The sequence below is a fragment of the Nomascus leucogenys genome, chromosome 12, assembly GCF_006542625.1.
Source record: "Nomascus leucogenys isolate Asia chromosome 12, Asia_NLE_v1, whole genome shotgun sequence".
Lineage (NCBI taxonomy): Eukaryota > Metazoa > Chordata > Mammalia > Primates > Hylobatidae > Nomascus > Nomascus leucogenys.
In genome coordinates, this window is record NC_044392.1 from 46791063 (window position 1) to 46810144 (window position 19082).

At 49.1% G+C, this 19082-nt stretch overlaps 1 protein-coding gene across 2 annotated transcripts in view; it reads right to left on the reverse strand.

The window, feature by feature from the left end:
• IL6R (interleukin 6 receptor) overlaps positions 1 to 19082 on the reverse strand; it is a 63823-nt gene that overhangs the window by 28573 nt on the left and 16168 nt on the right. The window contains exons 2-7 of one of the 2 annotated variants that reach the window (XM_030824406.1): positions 12248 to 12496; positions 11079 to 11202; positions 6654 to 6835; positions 6199 to 6365; positions 5277 to 5418; positions 3314 to 3971 (exon numbers count right to left, since the gene is read on the reverse strand). In XM_030824406.1, coding sequence (XP_030680266.1) covers positions 3862 to 3971; positions 5277 to 5418; positions 6199 to 6365; positions 6654 to 6835; positions 11079 to 11202; positions 12248 to 12496 — 974 coding nt within the window. In that variant the 3' untranslated portion in view covers positions 3314 to 3861. Of the gene's footprint in view, positions 1 to 3313; positions 3972 to 5276; positions 5419 to 6198; positions 6366 to 6653; positions 6836 to 11078; positions 11203 to 12247; positions 12497 to 19082 lie in introns of those variants that run through there. The other variant, XM_030824405.1, reaches the window with a different exon arrangement.

Here is a 19082-nt window from a genome sequence, read left to right on the forward strand (position 1 = left end):
AAGGGCCAGTGAGGCCAGAGTTAGGTTCACATAAGAAAGAATTTTCTATTTGAATAGATATTTCTCCAAAGATAAATGAATGGCCAAGAAGCACATGAAAAGATGCTCAGCCTGGGTGTGGTGGCTCACGCCTGTAAACCCAGTACTTTGGGAGGCATACATGGGCAGATCACTTGAGGTCAGGAGCTCGAGAGCAGCCTCGCCAACATGGCAAAACCCCATCTCTGCTAAAAATACAAAAATTAGCTGGGTGTGGTGGTGCATGCCAATCTCAACTATTCGGGAGGCTGAGGCACGAGAATCACTTGAACCCCAGGAGGTGGAGGTTGCAGTGAGCCAAGATCGCCCCACTGCACTCCAGACTGGGTGACAGGGTGAGACTCTGTCTCAAAAAAAAAAAAAAGACATTAATCATTCGGGAAATGCAAATCAAAACCACAGTGAGATAACACTTCACATCCATAAGGAGGACTATTGCAGCAAAATGAAAAATAACAAGTGTTGGCAAGGATGTGAAGAAACTGGAACCCTTACACACTCTGGTGCAAGTGTAAAATGGTGCAGCCACTGTGGAAAACGGCACAGCATTTCCATGAAAATTTAAAAATAGAATTACCATATGATGCCACAATTATAATTCTGAGTATATACACAAAAGAACTGAAAGCAGGAATCTAAACAGATATTTTACACCCGTGTTCATAGCAGCATTATGCACAACAACCAAAATGGGGAAGCAAACCCAGTGTCCCCTGACAAATGAATGAATCAACAAAATGTAGTATTTCTACACAATGGAATATTATTCAGCCTTAAAAAGGGAGGAAAGTGTGACACATGTTATACCACATGAATAAACCTTGAGGACATTATGCTAAGTGAAATAAGTCAGTCACCAAAGGACAAATACTCTCTGATTCCACTTATTTGAAGTACCTAGAGTGCAGCCTGGGCAACATGATGAAACCTTGTCTCTACAAAAAATACAAAAATTAGCCAGGCATGGTGGTGCACACCTGTAGTCCCAGCTACTTGGGAGACTGAGGTGGGAGGACTGCTTGAGCCCGGGAGGTCAAGGCTGCAGTGAGCATGATCACGCGCCACTGCACTCCAGCCTGGGTGACAGAGGAAGAACCTATCTCAAAAAAAAAAAAAAAAAGAAAAAGAAAAGAAAAGAAAGAAAGAAAGAAGGACAGAGGGCCAGGCGCAGTGGCTCATGCCTGTAATTGCAGCATTTTGGGAGACCAAGGTGGATGGATCACCTGAGGTCAGAAGCTCAAGACTGGCCTGGCCAACATGGTGAAACCCCGTCTCTACTAAAAATACAAAAATTAGCCAGGCGTGGTGGCAGGCGCCTGTAATCCCAGCTACTCAGGAGGCTGAGGCTGGAGAACTGCTTGAACCCGGGAGGCAGAGGTTGCAGTGAGCCAAGGTCATGACAGTGCACTCCAGCCCTGGGTGGGTGACAGAGTAAGACTCCGTCTCAAAAAAAAAAAAAGAGAGAGAGAAAGAAAGAGACAAAGGAAGGCAGGCAGGTAGGCAGGCATGCAAGCAAGCAAGCAAATGCAGTACTAGAGTAGTCAAACTCATAGAAAAAGCAAGTAGACTGGTGGTTGCCACGAGCTGGGGAAATGAGTGGGTGAAAGGAGAGTTACTGTTTAACAGATTCTGAGTTTCAGTTTTACAAGATGAAAAAAGTCCTGGAGAAGTAAAGTGGTGATGGTTGCACAACAATACTTAATGCCACAGAGCTGTGCACTTAAAAATAATATAAATGGGCAGGGCACAGTGGCTCACGCCTGTAATCCCAGCACTTTGGGAGGCTGAGGTGGGTGAATCACCTGAGGTCAGGGGTTCAAGACCAGCCTGACCAATATGGTAAAACCCCATCTCCACTAAAAATACAAAAATTAGCCAGGCATGGGGGCGGGCACCTGTAGTCCCAGCTACTCGGGAGGCTGAGATAGGAGAATTGCTTGAACCCAGGAGGCAGAGGTTGCATTGGGCTGACATCACGCCACTGCACTGTAGCCTGGGCGACAGAGCGAGACTCCGTCTCAAAAAATAATAATAATAATAATATAAATGGTAAATCTTATGTACATTTTACAATTTGAAAATTTTTAGAAGAAGAAACTATAAAAAAACAAGATCGCTTTTAAGCTGCTTGTCACAAGCTTTAAGCTGCTTGTGACTATCTGAACTAAGTGGTTGGAATAAAAGGTAAAATAGTGGTCAGCCTATATTTGGAATTCCTATTCCTCTGCACGATGTTAGAGCTGATTTTTCCCCCCTTAAAAAGGCCCCCAAAGCCATACTGATGCTCAGCATTCAGATAAATGAGTGTGTTTGGCTCAAAGTATACACTAATCAAAGAAAACCATGGACAGGTCAATACAATCTACCCTGAAGGATGCACTGATTTATTAAAATGGTCTCCCTAAGTAAGTTATAGTAGTTAGACCCCACTCCTTGTCCAGGTCTGAGCAGGAAAAAACCTTTTGAAGAGAGGGCCCAATAGAAAGCTGCCTCCTGTCCTTGATGAACGGGGAAAGTGCCAACAAAGACGGAAGACTGCACTTGATATTATTGCATCCAACTAGGATTACACTCTAAGCCCCAGAATACTCCTCCGGCTCTCCCCAGGACAGGAAAGACAAGGGACAAGGACCCCACAGTACAAAGCCAGCCAGGAGGAAGAGTCATCACCCCACACCATCCAATCTGGGGGAAGAATGTGCAGCCCATAGATAAAAGCCTTCTCTTCCTGGGGCCAGGGCTGGGAGAAAGTGGCAGGGGTAGGGATGGGACTGATGTCAATTCTACCTTTTCCTTTTTATCCATACTTACTCAAATAAATGGGTATCTTATTCTTTTTTTTTTTTTTTCCTAACTGCCAAGTATTTAAGAATGATTAATTTGGTTCAGCTACGCCACAGGGCCAGAAACATTTGACCCCAAAGTGGGCCATGAAGCCATTCTACAACAAAAATGCTGGGAACAATAAAACAGATTGTTACAAGGGGTAGTAAGCTCTCTGTCTCTGGAAGCATTTAAGCAGAGGCTGGCTGACCACTCTCTGGGTTGCGGTCAGGGAGATTCCTGCATTCTAGGTCTGCTAAATTCTAACCTTTCATAGCAGGGTGTTGATAGATAATGTCTCAAGTGGTTTTATCAGGAAAAAAAAAGCCATATAAGCTTGTTGTTTAGAGGTAAGGAGGGCACGAACAGAGGAACTAGAAACAGAAAGAGTCAAGCAGCTTCCTTAGAAAGCAGGACTAGAAATGGAAGGCATGGGACAAGGGACCACTGCTCAGTGTTATAAGCTGTTTATTACTTCTTTGCCTCATGCATGTATTAATTTGATTAAAATTTTAAAAGTTTAGGCCAGGCATGGTGGCTCACGCCTGTAATCCCAGCATTTTGGGAGGGCGAGGCGGGTGGATCACGAGGTCGGGAGTTCAAGACCAGCCTGGCCAACACAGTGAAACCCCGTCTCTACTAAAAAAAAAAAAAATTAACCGGGCTTGGTGGTGGGCACCTGTAGTCCCAGCTACTCAGGAGGCTGAGGCAGGAGAATGGCATGAACCCAAGAGGCAGAGCTTGCAGTGAGCCAAGATCGTGCCACTGCACTCCAGCCTGGGCGACAGAGTGAGACTCCATCTAAAAAAAAAAAAAAAGAAATTTAAAGTTTAGTCAGGTGCAGTGGCTCACACCAGTAATCCCAGCACTTTGGGACTCTGAGGCTGGTGGATCGCTTGAGGCCAGGAGTTCAAGACCAGCCTGGGCAACATGGTGAAACCCTGTCTCTACAAAACATTTTTAAAAAATTAGCATTGTGGCACATGCCTGTGGTCCCAGCTACTTAAGAGGCTGAGGCGGGAGGATTGCTTGAACCCAGGAGGCAGAAGTTGCAGTGAGCTGTGATTGCACTGCTGTACTCCATCCTGGGTAACGAGGAGAAACCCTGTCTCCAAAAAAAAAAAAAAAATTTAAGCTTAAAACAATTTCCGACCGGGCACAGTGGTTCATGCCTATAATCCCAGCACTTTGGGAGGCTGATGCGGGCGGATCACAAGGTCAGGAGATTGAGACCATCCTGGCTAACACAGTGAAACCCCGTCTCTACTAAAAAATAGAAAAAATTAGCTGGGCGTGGTGTCGGGTGCCTGTAGTCCCGGCTGCTCGACAGGCTGAGGCAGGAGAATGGCATGAACCTGGAAGGCGGAGCTTGCAGTGAGCCGAGATCATGCCACTGCACTCCAGCCTGGGCGACAGAGCGAGACTCCGTCTCAAAACAAACAAAGAAAACAACAACAAATTTCCATGGAGTTTTAAAATATATATATTAATCAGGCAGTTACTAAATAATAAGTTTCCAAAAGTAATTGACAACATGGGGAATATTACATTTATATATATACACACACACATATATGTACCTAGAAAAAGGAAAGCAGCATACCAACATGTTCTCACTGGTTTTCTCTAGGGAGTAAAAATACTGGTGACAATTATTCTTCATATTTTTCTGGAATTTTTCATGCTCTAATTTCAACAGTCCCCAAATGGCAATTATTACTACCTTTAACATTTGAAAAAAATAAAAAGCCCTAGACTAAATACGGCTAACTTCTCTGCAGTGCATCCCTCCAGCTGTGGTGGGATCCCTACCCGCCTGCCCTGAGTCTGGGCTGGCAGCTGAGGATGAGAAGCCACAGGGAGAACCCAGGGCCTCGGCCACCAGCCAGCACCATCGTCAGACATGTGACCGAGGCCACCTCACACCATCCCAATCTGATGGCAGCTGCATTCCTGATTAAGGCAAGACCAGCAGAAGAGCTGCCTAACTGACTGTATTTTTGAAATTTCAAGCAGATAAATGATTGTCATTCTTAAGCCACTAGTCGTTTGTTTTGAGATGGAGTTTCATTCTTGTCGCCCAGGCTGGAGTGCAATGGCACGATTTCGGCTCACTGCAACCTCTGCCTCCTGGGTTCAAGAGATTCTCCTGCCTCAGCCTCCTGAGTAGCTGGAATTACAGGCATGTTCAGCTAATTTTTTGTATTTTTCGTAGAGACGGGGTTTCACCATGTTGGCCAGGCTTACCTCAGGCAATCCACCCGCTTCGGCCTCCCAAAGTGCTGGGATTACAGGTGTGAGATACCACACCTGGCCTAAGCCACTAGTTTTGAGGTGACTTGTCACATAGCAATGGATACCTGATGCAGTGACAGTTGAAACATCCCTTCCTTCCTCAGTGCCCACCGCAGTACCTGTCCAAGGCGTGCCCATGGCCTCCGGGCTCCACTCGCTCCACTCGCCTTGCCCGAACTCCTCCTGGGCACGAAGCTGCACCACGTGCCTCAGGCCGCTCCAGGCGTCGTAGATGACACAGTGATGCTGGAGGTCCTTGACCTGAGGGCGGGGGCACAGTGACTCTGGGGAGGGGTCCAGGATGGTGCTCAGCAGGCAGCACCCCAGTGGGTTGGTGCCTTGGCCATCCCTGTGCTTCAGCTGGGAGAGGCCTCTAGAGGCTCCCACCACCCCAGAGGCTCTGCTAGAGAGGGGGTTGCCCTCAGGGCCCACGGAAGCTGAAGCAGAAAGTCCCTGCCCCACCCATGCACTATAGAATCCTGCAAGCCACAACCCTTGGCATGTCTACAGCCCAGATCTCTTCCCACATTGTTCTCCTCACAGACAAGCCTGGGAAGAGGAGACTGGCCTGGCATTATCCTTTTCATTTAATAAATGATATACCACCAAGGCTCAGAAAGCTTAAAACATTTATCCAAAGCAACGAAGGTAGCCAATTGTGAAGCAGGAACTAGAGCCTATGGTTTTCTTTTTAGTACCCTTTCTATGTTTTTTTTTTTGACATGGAGTCTAATTCTGTCGCCCAGGCTGGAGTGCAGTGGTGTGATCTCTGCTCACCGCAACCTCCACCTCCCGGGTTCAAGGGGATACAGGCGTGCGCCACCACACCCAGCTAATTTTTTGTAATTTTAGTAGAGACAGTATTTCACCATGTTGGCCAAGATGGTCTCGAACTCCTGACCTCAAGTGATCCGCCCACCTTGGCCTCCCAAAGGGCTGGGATTACAGGCGTGAGCCACCAAGCCTGGCCTCTAGTACCCTTTCTACTACGCCTAAGCATCTAGGGGCACCTCTCTGACCAGAAGTAAAACATAAATTTACCATCCATGTTGTGAATGTCTTTGACCGTTCAGCCCGATATCTGAGCTCAAACCGTAGTCTGTAGAAAGATGAGTTCCAGGAGTGGGGGTCTTGCCAGGTGACACTGAGCCAGCGGGGGTTTCTGACCACGGCAGTGACTGTGATGTTGGCAGGCGGATCAGGCTGCACTGTGGGAAAAGGGAGCATGGCTCCTATGCAGCAGCAAATATAGTGTAGGGAAGCCCATGTAGGCTGAGATCCCAGCAGGCAGGGCCCCACCCAGCCCCGTTCACTCCCCATGCACAGCTCCACAAGGGCCTGCTTTATCATTGCCACACCTCCCAGCAAGCAACGCCCAAAAGGCACCAACTCACCAAACCCCTCAACCACCCCTTCCCTGCCACTCTGAGAAGTCGATAAGGAGTATTAAATCAAAAGAGAAGGAAACTGCTGGGGAGGGGGAAGAGCTTACGTACAGATTCCACAACCCTGAAAAGTTTGAGTTTTGCTGAACTTGCTCCCGACACTACTGGCGACGCACATGGACACTATGTAGAAAGAGCTGTCTCCCTCCGGGACTGCCAACTGGCAGGAGAACTTCTGGGACTCCTGGGAATACTGGCACGGCTCCTGGAAGTCTTCGGCCGGACTGTTCTGACTGTTAGACACAAAACAAGGGCAGGGCTCGCCTGTCAGTTTCGCACAGACTCAAGAGGGGAGAGAAGGGGGAAGTGGAATCCCGGGGTTTGAATCCCAGCTCCAGACTTATGAGCCCTGTACCTCTAAGTCTCCTTTTCTCATTTGAAAATAGGAATATTAATACTACTTACCTAGTAGGGGTTAAGTTTTTGTTTTGTTTTGTTTTGTTTTGTGATAGAGTCTCACTGTGTTGCCCAGGCTGGAGTGCAGTGGCGCAATCTCGGCTAACTGCAACCTCCGCCTCCTTCCCAGGTTCAAGAGATTCTCCTGCCTCAGCCTCCCGAGCGTGCCCAGCAAATTTTTGTATTTTTAATAGAGATGGGGGTTTCACCATGTTGCCCAGGCTGGTCTTGAACTGCTGACCTCAGGTGATCTGCCCGCCTCAGCCTCCCAAAGTGCTGGGATTACAGGCATGAGCCATCACACCTGGCTGGTTCTGTTAAGACTGAGAAATAAAGACCGGGCGCGGTGGCTCATGCCTGTAATCCCAGCACTTTGGGAGGCCAAGGCGGGTGGATCATGAGGTCAGGAGATCGAGACCATCCTGGCTAACATGGTGAAACCCCGTCTCTACTAAAAATACAAAAAAATTAGCCGGGCGTGGTGGCAGGCGCCTGTAGTCCCAGCTACTCCGGAGGCTGAGGCAGGAGAATGGCATGAACCCAGGAGGCAGAGCTTGCAGTGAGCCAAGATCGCGCCACTGCACTCCAGTCTGGGCGACAGAGCAAGACTCTGTCTCAAAAAAAAAAAAAAGACTGAGAAATAAGGCCGGGCGCGGTGGCTCACGCCTGTAGTTCCAGCACTTTGGGAGGGCAACGCGGGCAGATCATGAGGTCAGGAGTTCGAGACCAGCCTAGCCAATATGGTGAAACCGTTCTCTACTAAAAATATTTAAAAAAAAAAAAAAAATTAGCCTGGCGTGGTGGCGCATGCCTGTAGTCCCAGTTACTCAGGAGGCTGAAGCAGAAGAATCATTTGAACCCAGGAGGCAGAGGTTGAAGTGAGCAGAGATTGTGCCACTGCACTCCAGCCTGGGCGACAGAGACTCCATCTCAAAAAAAAAAAAAAAAAAAAAAAAAAAAAAAAGAGCAATAAATGTAAAATCTAGAGATGAGGAAACTAGTTGGATTTATAAATATATAAAAACATGTAGCCTAGCGCCTGGCACGAGGGGTGAGGGGAGCTAGGCTGGAGGGCTCAGCTAGTCACTCAGGCATTGGTCGGCTGGCCAGCTCTGGTCTCCCCCTGGGCCTGTGTTCTTGGCACTGTAGGGGATGTAGAAATGAATCAAGAGAGACCCCACCCTGCCTTCAAGGCACTAACAAAAAAGATCTGTCCTCAGATGACTAGACACCCGGCAGAAATGCCACTCCAGAGACACAAAAAGTGCTAGAGGGGTTCTGGCAGGTGAGTCCAGAAAAGAATTCTGGGTGACTGAAGACATTCCAGGTGAGTCAGCCACCATCCCACCTGGCCTGGAAACCTGAGGCTTCACCCTCTTATGACACGTGTGGGCATGTGAGGCCACGTCAACCACTCACCCTTCGGCTGGGGTGATGAGTCTGCCACCTCTGACTTGGGTTCGAACCCTGGGCTCCTGCTGAGTCCAGCACATGGGACAAACCCAACCTTTCCAGGCTGAGTTAAAGCCCCTTTCCTCCTTCCCCCAACACCACCCAGGCTTCCACCCAGCCAGGAAGGCAGGGTCACCGACTGCTTTACGTGTGTGCCTAGGTGGGGTCAGAGGGCTGGGGCTCAGTCTTGTTGGCCTGCTTCCTCCCACTGCCCCAGCACCGCGCCTGGTCCAAGGCAGAGGCTGAGCTCACCCATGCCTGTGGAAGAAGGAGGGAGCAGTGATGCAGTTGGGCAGGGGTGTGAAAGCAGACACACAAGAGAAAAAGCAGAGCTCCCAGTAATCCCTTTCCAGGGACCTGTCTCTCCCAGGCCCTGCAGTGGCCTGAGGTCTGGGTGGGGCCTCAGTGGGGGGCTGGGGCCCCTGAGGCTCTCGAAGCCACTTCCCCTGCTCTTTCCTCACTTCAAAGGTGCCCAATGGCCATGCTGACTCTTCAAAGCAGCTGGAAGCAAAGGCACGAGGCTGCTGAGGAGAAGGACGAGCACTGTACTCTCTCCCACTCCCGCTGTCAACATGGAAAGTATTCCAGTCAAGCCGGGCACGGTGGCTCACGCCTGTAATCCCAGCACTTTGGGAGGCCGAGACAGGTGGATCACCCTAGGTCAGGAGTTCGAGACCAGCCTGGCTAACATGGTGAAACCTCATCTCTACTAAAAATACAAAGATTAGCCGGGCATGGTGGCGTGCGCCTGTAATCCCAGCTACTCAGGAGGCTGAGGCAGGAGAATCACTTGAGCCCAGGAGGTGGAGATTGCAGTGGGCCGAGATCCTGCCACTGCACTGCAGCCTGGGCGACAGACCGAAACTCCATCTCAAAAAAAAAAAAAGTATTTCAGTTGAGGTGTCAGAAATGACAGACCTTCCCACAGGCTGGCCTGGGAAGCTGCCAGCCACCGTCTCTATCCTGCCTAATCCTATCTATGGTACAAGCCTTTGAGGTACAAACAAGGCGCATCCTTCGCTGGGCTGTGAAGCTATCCAGGCTTGGGGCATGAGCTGACAGTGCTAATGGCAGCTGCATCATTCACAGATGGGTAATCTGCACTTTTCATCATAGAGGACAGAACAAAAATATGACTGCCAGGCGGCCCAGTAACTCTATGGAAACAGACCCAAGTGGGAGCCAAACCACCCTGTTGAAGTCACTGCTCTGGCTTTCTGATACAGTAGTCCTGCCTTATCCGAGGTTTTGCTTTCCAAGACTTCGGCTACCTGTGGTCAACTGTGGTCCAAAAATATTAAATGGAAAATTCCAGAAATAAGCACTTCAGAAATTTTAAACTGCCCACTGTTCTGAGAAGTGTGATGAGATTTCACGCCTTCCCGCCCAGGACGTGAATCATCACTTTGTTCAGCATTCCTGCGCTGTAAATGCTACCCATCACTCGTCCTGACATCCAACGCCATCATCATGGCTCGGTGACCCAGAGTCACCCAAAACAGGTGATCCTCCTTCTAACACATGGTCAGAAAGTCCTAGTAGCCTAACACTGAGTCACAATGCCTACATCATTCACCTCACTTCATCCCATCATGCAGGCATTTCACAACCTCACATCATCACAAGAAGGGTGAGTACAGTAATAAGACATTTTGAGAAACAGAGAGACCACATTCACATAACTGTTATTACAGTATATTGTTATCATTGTTCTATGCTATTTTTAGTTATTGTTAACCTCTTACTGCACCTGATTTATAAATTAAACTATCATAAGTACATATCTATAGAAAAACATAGTATATATAGGGTTCAGCACCATTTGCGATTTCAGGCATCCACTAGGGGTCTTGGAATGTGTCCTCCTTGCCCTGTATTCTGATGACTGACAGCTCAACTGTAAACCTCTGGACTAGGGAGACTGTGGCTCTGGGATGGAGACCGGCAAAACTGCAGAGGCAGATTTGTTTTCAGCATCTTCCACCTCCTCTACATCCATGCCTGAACCCATCCCAGGCCTTCCCACATTAAGCCGTCTTCCGGTGATGATGCAGGGCCCCCAGGCAGGTGTGACTTCTCGCCCCATGGCCCCAAGCTCCCTCTCCCCCGCCCATCACCGCTTTCTCTCTCGTGCCTTTATCATGGAAATAGCCTGATATGCCCACAAGGGCCCAGACACTGATAATGGTCTGACTGTGCTACCCCCTCCCAGGGACATTTGCATGTTTTTCAGAGCAACGCCCATAATCTTTGGACTTTGAATGAAATCAGACAGCCTGGGATTGAATTCCCAGCAGAGCCACTTACTAGCTAAGTGACCCAAACCTGTTAATCAGTCTCTGGGCCTCAGTCTCTCCATCTGTTAAGTGAGGAAAATAACGCCCACTTCCCATAGCTGTTGTGATAACCAAGCTCAAGTGAATAGGACAAGGTTCCAAGCAAAAGCACAGTGCCTAGCTCAGGGGGGCAGTCAAATGTAAATCTCAGTTCCCTCTCATTTCCTCTTCCTCAGCCTGAAGGAATTAATTCCTAATGATAACGTTTTGAAATCACGGGAACGAGCCCATCTCTGGGGGGCCTCGGGAAGGAGGGAGCCAACATGCACACAGCTCAGCCCAAGATACTTACAACTTCCTCACCAACAGCACAGCCTTGGTCGTCAGGGATGGGGTGCTCCGAGGACCCCACTCACAAACAACATTGCTGAGGGGGCTCTTCCGGAAGCAGGAGAGCTGGGGCTCCTCAGGGGGAACTGAAAGGAAAGCATTGCAGGTGTGAGCGGGCGGGCGGGGATCCTGGGGCGCACCTGACCTCGCAGGCAGGGCAGCCTCCCTTGAGGGGAGCACGTGGCTAGGCCCCTCAGCCCTAGCCCTGGAGCCAGTCAGGACCCTGGCCACATTCAGCCACACATGAATGGAATCACAGCTGGGAAATTAAAGGACACCAAAGTCCTCCTGTCAGTCTGGGACACGGATCCGGGAGAGGGGAAGGGAAGAACCTCAGGGCCAACTTGTCTGAAGAGGAGAGAGGATGATCGAAAAAAAGGGCTTTGGAGTCACACAGACCTGGCTGTGCGGCCTTGGGCAAGTCCTAGCCGCTCTTCAGTTTCCTCATGTATAAAATAAACTGATGATAATGTAATGATGATGGAAATGATGATAAGCCTGCTTTCCCTGACAAGGCTGCTGAAGGAGTACAAGAGATACGAAGAAGAAAGTGCCTTGGCATAGGGCTCGGCACATAGGGCACTGGTTCCTGGAAGTCTTTATCTAGGTATGAGGGAGCTAAGAACTTGCTAATTCTAAAAAAACAAGAATAGCTAATTTGAGAGCTTAGGATGTGCTATGCAGACTTTTTAGCAGCATACATGTGTGATATACACACATACACACACACATACGCAAATTCACATACACCCCCTTTGCAACAACTCTAAGGTAAGGTAATAAAATTAACCTTATTTTGCCAAAGATGAAACTGAAGGGCGGAGAAGTTAAGCTGTATGTGAAGGAGCACGATTCAAACCCAGGCTGCCTGACTCCGGGCCCCAGGCTATTCACCAGTTCACCAGAAGTCCTAACTCCCAAAGCCAATGTTCCCCACCAGTCAGACACTCCCACTCCCACCCAGCAGCAGTCTTTGCTGGCATCTGGATGGCAGACGTTGGTGGGCCTTCCCCAGAATTCTTGCGCCAAGGAAATGGCGGGAGTTTGAAGGCTCAGACAGGGACTGTCTGGAATGCACAGAGCCTCATTTCTTACGGGAACTATCTCCGGGAGCTCTGAGGCACAACTCACCATCCACCAGCAAGTGCACAGTCCCAGCTGGGCGGCCGGCCCGGTAGCATGAATAGTTTCCAGAGTCGTGGAGCTGCACCGACCTCAGCAGCAGCCTCCTTCCCATGCCAGCCCATCTGCTGGGGTGGGAGCCTGCAGCCGGCTTCCTGAGCACCCAGTGAACAGTGGCATTGTCTTCCGGCTCTACTCCTGGGCAGGTCAGAGTCACACTGTCTCCTGGAAGACTGCTCAGCACACCTCTCACCACCTCTGGAGAAGGGAGAAGACACTCGGTGAGCCCATAGCCACTGAAGAAGGGGGCTTCGTTCTAGTCTGAGGAAGCCACGAGAGGCCTCAGTGATAATCACGAAGTGGCCCAGGCTACCGTCACCTCTGCCTGGATTAGGGCAGCAGTCTCCTGGTGGCCTCCCCAACCTGGTCCTCACCATCCAGCTGCCTGGGAGAGCCTTCTGAAGCCACGATCCAACCGCCCCACTCCCTGGATTAGAAAACCCTTCAAGGGCCTGCCACCATCCACAGGATGAAGTCCGAGCTCCTCAGCATGGCCTGCAGGGCCCTTCTGTCCTTGGAGGCCTCATCTCTCCCCAATCCTTAGAAGGTGTGGAGCCCTCCCCTCAGCTCCCCTCGCTCTCCTCCTCACACTTGTTCTTCCTACATCATCCCCACGACAACTCCTCCTATTCCAGGTCTCGGCCTAAACATCGTTTCCGGTCGCTCAGCTGCACTAGGCCCTCATTCTGCACTACGTCAACCACACGCTGCCATGTAATTACCAATTCTGTGTCTCTCTTCCCCTCAAGACTCCAAGCACCACAGGAATAGGCACCCTGCTTTGTTCTCCGTTATATTCCAGTGCCCGGGATGTTGCCTGGCCCATGGCAGGAGTCTGCTGAGTACTGGATGAATGTGTGAATGAATGGATGCCGTTAGGAATGAATGCCAGGCACCCAAGTGCACACATTTCCAAATCGCAGGGTATTATTCATGGCAGAATGTCCGTTGTACAGTTGGTAACTGAGGCACAGAGGAATCAGGAGACTGGCCCAGATGCGCAGCCGGGGTAGGAACCAGGGCTTCTGGTTCCCTGTTCCATGCTCCCTCCAGTACCCTACTTCCACTACAGCAATGCTGTGTTTACTCTAGGGACCAAACTGGAAGGTTAAAAAAAAAAATGCATTCTCTACCCCTCGAAAAAAATTGGGTGTATTCTACTACTCAAGAAAAACGAGATTAAAGATTAAAGGAACAAGTGCACTTTTTTTGAGTAGCAGTTATAGAGTCATAGAATCTAAGATAAAAATTAGCCCAACCACCTTGGACTCATTTATTAACCAATCAATCAAATTAGTCCAACCAGCTAAGGAAACAGAGGTCAGGGAACACAGCCAGTTTTCATGTAAGCACACTTGGTCCTTCGAACCAAATGCATAACCATTTATTAGCAAGCAGTAGCAATAAATCTGGCCAAAGATTTCAGAAAGGACCAGCAGCTGCTGAGTGCCTGACCTCACCTCCTCGCCCATGCTCCTGGGACTCAGAAGCAGCACAAGGCTCTCTCTGCCTGGCCTGCAAATCCCTTCTTGTTTATGAGGCGTTTTTATCTCATACTTGGCAGGCTGTCCTTCCTTTCACCCCATCCAAGGTGGCTGTCAGAGGAGGGAGTAAGGATCAGTGACTACCAGGCAGATAACACCCCTAAAGCTGGTGAGGTTGGAGTCCACACTGGCTGCTGGCCACAGTCCAGGGACAGAGACATAGACATCAAAGGGGCAGAGACAGCTTTGCCTGGCATTGGGCCCTGTCTAGCTATACCGATACCCTCCACACTTCCCTCTCACTTTAACACCTGGAGCCAGAGTCCTCCTCCCTGGCACCCTCTATCTCGAGGCTGGCAGAAAAGGGACAGATATAAGGCCATCATGGCAGCCGGTCATCTAAGGTTTTCTCTGGTCACCAACAGAGCCCTGGACCTTGGGTAAGAAAGCTGGTTGAATTGTCACCGTGCAGCCAGGCGAGTTTGGGCAGCTTCCTGAGACACCTGTGGCCTTACTTGCTCCCACGGTGGGCAAGTCCTGTGTTTGATAAACATTCGAGGAGGCTACAGCAGTCAGGCACTGGCGAGGAAGACACAATCAGGCATCCCAGAGACCTGCCCTTGAGAGACAGGAGACACATTCACTGCTGCAAGGCCAGGACACAGCACACAGTACTCTCCTGGTCCTCAGCAAAATCTGAGTCCCAGCTGGGCCTCACACATGTAATCCCAGCACTTTGGGAGGCCGAGGCGAGGCGGATCACAAGTCAAGAGATCGAGACCATCCTGGCCAACATGGTGAAACCCTGTCTCTACTAAAAATACAAAAATTTAGCTGGGCGTGGTGGCAGGCTCCTGTAATTCCAGCTACTTGGGAGGCTGAGGCAGGAGAATCGCTTGAACCTGGGAGGCAGAGCTTGCAGTGAGCTGAGATCACGCCACTGCACTCCAGCCTGGGCAAAAAGAGCGAAACTCCGTCTCAAAAAAAAAAAAATTCTGAGTCCCTAGAAGGTGAAGTCCACTGAGGGCAATAAGGGGTGGACTGCTACTGCCCAGAGGGCTTGAAAGGGTTATAAAAAGCCGCAACTACAGTATAGCTTTCACATAGAATCTTCAACAATATATTTTTAGCATTGCAAACATTGTTTTTAATGTATTACATAATATTGAATACATGCAAATTAATATATGTAATGTATGTAAAAGCTACATACATAAAAGTTAATTTATGATGCATAAAATACCCAGGAAAGCCCACCAACCTAACTTTCACTACCCATGGATCCCTACATTTTTCCTAACTTTGCTTCATTTTTGAGCTTCATATAAATGGTTTGAATACAGTCTTTTACTGTGATGTGCTTTTCTCTTTTCTTTTCTTTTTTTTTTTTAAGACAGAATCTCGCTCTATTACCCAGGCTGGAGTGCAATGGCGCGATCTTGGCTCACTGCATTCTCAGCCTCCCGGGTTCAAGCAATTCTCCTGTCTCAGCCTCCCAAGTAGTTGGGACTACAGGCACACACCACCATGCCCGGCTAATTATTTGTTGTTTGTTTGTATTTTCACCATATTAGGTAGGCTGGTCTTGAACTCCTGACCTCAGGTGATCCACCCGCCTCGGCCTCCCAAAGTGCTGGGATGACAGGTGTGAGCCACCACGCCCAGCTGGTGCTTTTCTTGAACTTCCTTTGTGTGTGTGTGTGTGTGTGTGTGTGTGTGTGTGTGTGATACAGGGTCTCAGTCTGTTGCCCAGGCTGGAGTGCAGTGGCACAATCATAGCTTTTTGCAACCTCAAACTCCTGGGCTCAAGTGATCCTCCCACCTTAGCCTCCTGAGTAACTGGGAGGTGCACACCACCATGCCCGGCTAATTTTTTAGTTTTTACTAGAGACAAGTTCTCAATATATTGCCCAGGCTGGTCTTCAACTCCTGGCCTCAAGCCATCCTCCTGCCTTAGCCTCCTAAAGTGCTGGGATTAGACGCATGAGGCTCTGTGCCTGGCTGCCTTTTTTTTTTTTTTTTTTCTTTTTCTTGGAACAGGGTCTCACTCTGTCACTCAGGCTGAAGTACAGTGGCACAATCATAGTTCACTGCAACTTCAAATTCCTGGGCTCAACTGATCCTCCCACCTCAGCTTCCCAAGTAGCTGAGACTACAGTACAGGTACATGCTACCGTGCGTGGCTATTTTTTTTTTTTTTTGAGAGATGAGGTTTCACTATATTGCCCAGGCTGGTCTCAAACTCCTGGCCTCAAGCAATCCTCCTACCTGGGCCTCCAAAACGTTGGGATTAGAGGGATGACCACCTGGCCTGGCCTCATTTATATGTTTCTCTGATTCACTGACATGTAGTTCATTCAGTCTCACTGCTATGTAGTATTTCATTGTGTGACCCTATCATTCTCTCACTGAGGGAGGTTTGGGGTCATTCCCAGTTTTTTGCCATATCAAAGAGGGTGGCTATCAACTTTCTCATGACTCAGTGCACTTGCCCAAGAACTTCCCTAAGAGTGAAACTGCTGGTGTTGGCATGTGTGACATGTGTCCTTTTCCTTCACTAAGGGAGGAGACCACCCCTCATATTGTCTTATGCCCAATTTCTGCCTCCAAAGAAAGAAGAAGTAAAAACTAAAAGGCAGAAATGAAATCCACAAGCAGACAGCCCAGCGCCACACCCTGGGCCTGGTAGTTAAAGATCCACACCGACCTAATCGGTTATGTTATCTATAGATTACAGACATTGTATAGAAAAGCACTGTGAAAATCCCTGTCCTGTTCTGTTCCATTCTAATTACCGGTGCACACAGCCCCCAGTCATGTACCCCCTGCTTGCTCAATCAATCATGACCCTCTCACGTGGACCCCTTTAGAGTTGTGAGCCCTTAAAAGGGATAGGAATTGCTCACTCGGGGAGCTTGGTTGTTGGAGATGTGAGTCTTGGCAAGCTCCCGGCCGAATGAAGCCCTTCCTTCTTTAACTCGGTGTCTGAGGGGTTTTGTCTGTGGCTTGTCCTGCTACATCACAACTGAACAAACGGTCCAGTGCGTTGAACTCCAACGAGCACCTGATGGAGGTGGCAGTTTACCCCATCCAGTCCACATCTTGAAGTCCATCAGTGCCTGAATGCGGTTACGTATGGAAGATGCAACGACACTTCTAATCAATGCATCAATATTTCCACTTTTCCATTTTCCACTTGATAAAGCAGCTGTCAAGATAAAAGCTAACACGGATTTCAAGTTCCTGCACAAATGACAAATTTGTAGGAACAAAGATGGAAACAGTGCCCAAAGAGAACTGCTCCCAGTGCAGTGCTTGCAATATCCCTTCCTCAGCTGATTAGCTGATTAGCAGAAATCAGAATTCACAGGGCACGCAACAGACACAAGTGCAGGATGCATGAAGGTCTAAGGTAGGGGTCAAAGACCACTGTGGCTCATCCAATCACTGGCACTTTTCACAAGGCATAGTCCCTTCCGCCACCATGGTGACAACACTGGAAGCTCCTGGTCGTCACTCATCAGAGAACTCAGTAGGTGCTTAATGCATGTTTGTTGAATATAGGGCACGTTAGGGGTGCCCACAGGGACAGGGTCTAGGCACCAAAAACTCCCAGGAGCACGGTTTGCAGGTGAAGGGGTCTAAGTGGTGCCCTCTTGTGTTGTGTGATGGGCAGGCCCAGGCTGGGGGGCAGAGGAGCCCGCTGAGGCAAGGAAATAGACTCCTGGAGCCAGAGGAAGCTCTCTTTTCTGCTTCTGCCTTTGCCGAATCCAGTAAATGTCTTTCTGGTCATTTCCCCTACCCCAGTTCAGCGGGAAGCTCTTGCCATGTTTAGCGGCCAGCCTGAACAATAGCAGGGGCTGTTCTGCTCCTGCACTCACTAACAATGGCCAAAGTATCTGAGCAGCTCAGAGAAATACCAAATAAAAATACTTTTTTTTCCCTCTTCCACAAAAGCAGAGCTGCAGGGAGCAACATAATGGCCACTTCCTCTGCCAAGGAACTTGAGTAATGGTTTTCTGAATCTTTAAAACTGAGTCACTATTTTTTAAAACGGAATGATTAATTATAAACCACCCATTGGCAAGTATTGCCTGTCATAGCCCTGCTTCAAAATATATTTCCTCTAGAACCTGTGAACAACACTGTGTTAACTACGCTTTTAAAAGCGCTGTATGCAGAATGATCAAAGAAATACTCATAAAGACCATACGAAAATATACTTGCTAAAGTCAGAGTGAGCAGCACCGCCCCTCCCCTCCCCCCTACTCAGCCCTCAGCCTCCTGACCCACATCTCTGACTCAGTACCACTGACAGCCGGGTGGCAGTGGGGAAGCTTCATGCATGACTCTCAGAACAAGTAACATTCACAGAAGTGTCCTCTCACTACCTCTGCCCTCCTCTCCAAATGATGGTGTTAGAGGTGATTTCTTTCTCTTCCCTGCATCTTTCTGTAGTTTTTGAATTTTCCGTAAGTTGCCTATATTGCTCTTATAATGAATATATATATTTAATTAAACAAGCTACATAGCCTGGGTCTGTCTGAGTTAGGATTTCTAGGAAGGAGGGAGAGGGCACAGCAGAGCGCAGTGGGCACTGAGGGATGTGGGGGGATGAGGGCGGATTTTTCAATACAAACAGCTTCCGAGCACCTTCAGGCCAGACAGTGCCACTTTGCCCTTGCACTGCTGAGTTCTCTCACTGTCACTGTCACTGAATTCTGCACCCATAGCCCAGCATTCCCCTGTAGGCCTGATTCCCTGGTGGACACAAGACACCATCCCTGGGCTCAGCCTTGATTCCTCCCATCTGTCCCTGTTTTTCTGTTCCCTGGGAATCTGCTGGGGCCCTCCCTAAGTAGGCCCTACCAAAGAGAAGGGCCAAAAGGAAGAGACACGATGGGGAACCAGGTGAGGAGGGGGCTCATGAGAGCAGTCCTTCCTGCTCCTGGGAGATATGCCCAATCATTCTCATGCTCCCACCCCAGCCTGACACAGGCCTTGCATAGTAGGCTCTAGGAGATGGGGCAGGCGGGGGCGAAGGCGTGGCTGGTGCACACACTGAAATTTAGCAAAGAGCACACAATCAACAGAGCATTTGTCCGTGAGCAATTGCTCAGCATTTAGAGCCAGGATTGCAAGCCTATACCTGTCCCTTCTTCAAGAATTCAATAATTTTTGTGCACCCACGATGTGCAAGTTCAGAAGTTCCTAATCCAGGAAAAAAAACTCCATATTGAAGTTACTGAGCACCTACAATGCACTGGCACTCCTTTCTATTGTTTCCATATCGTAATCTT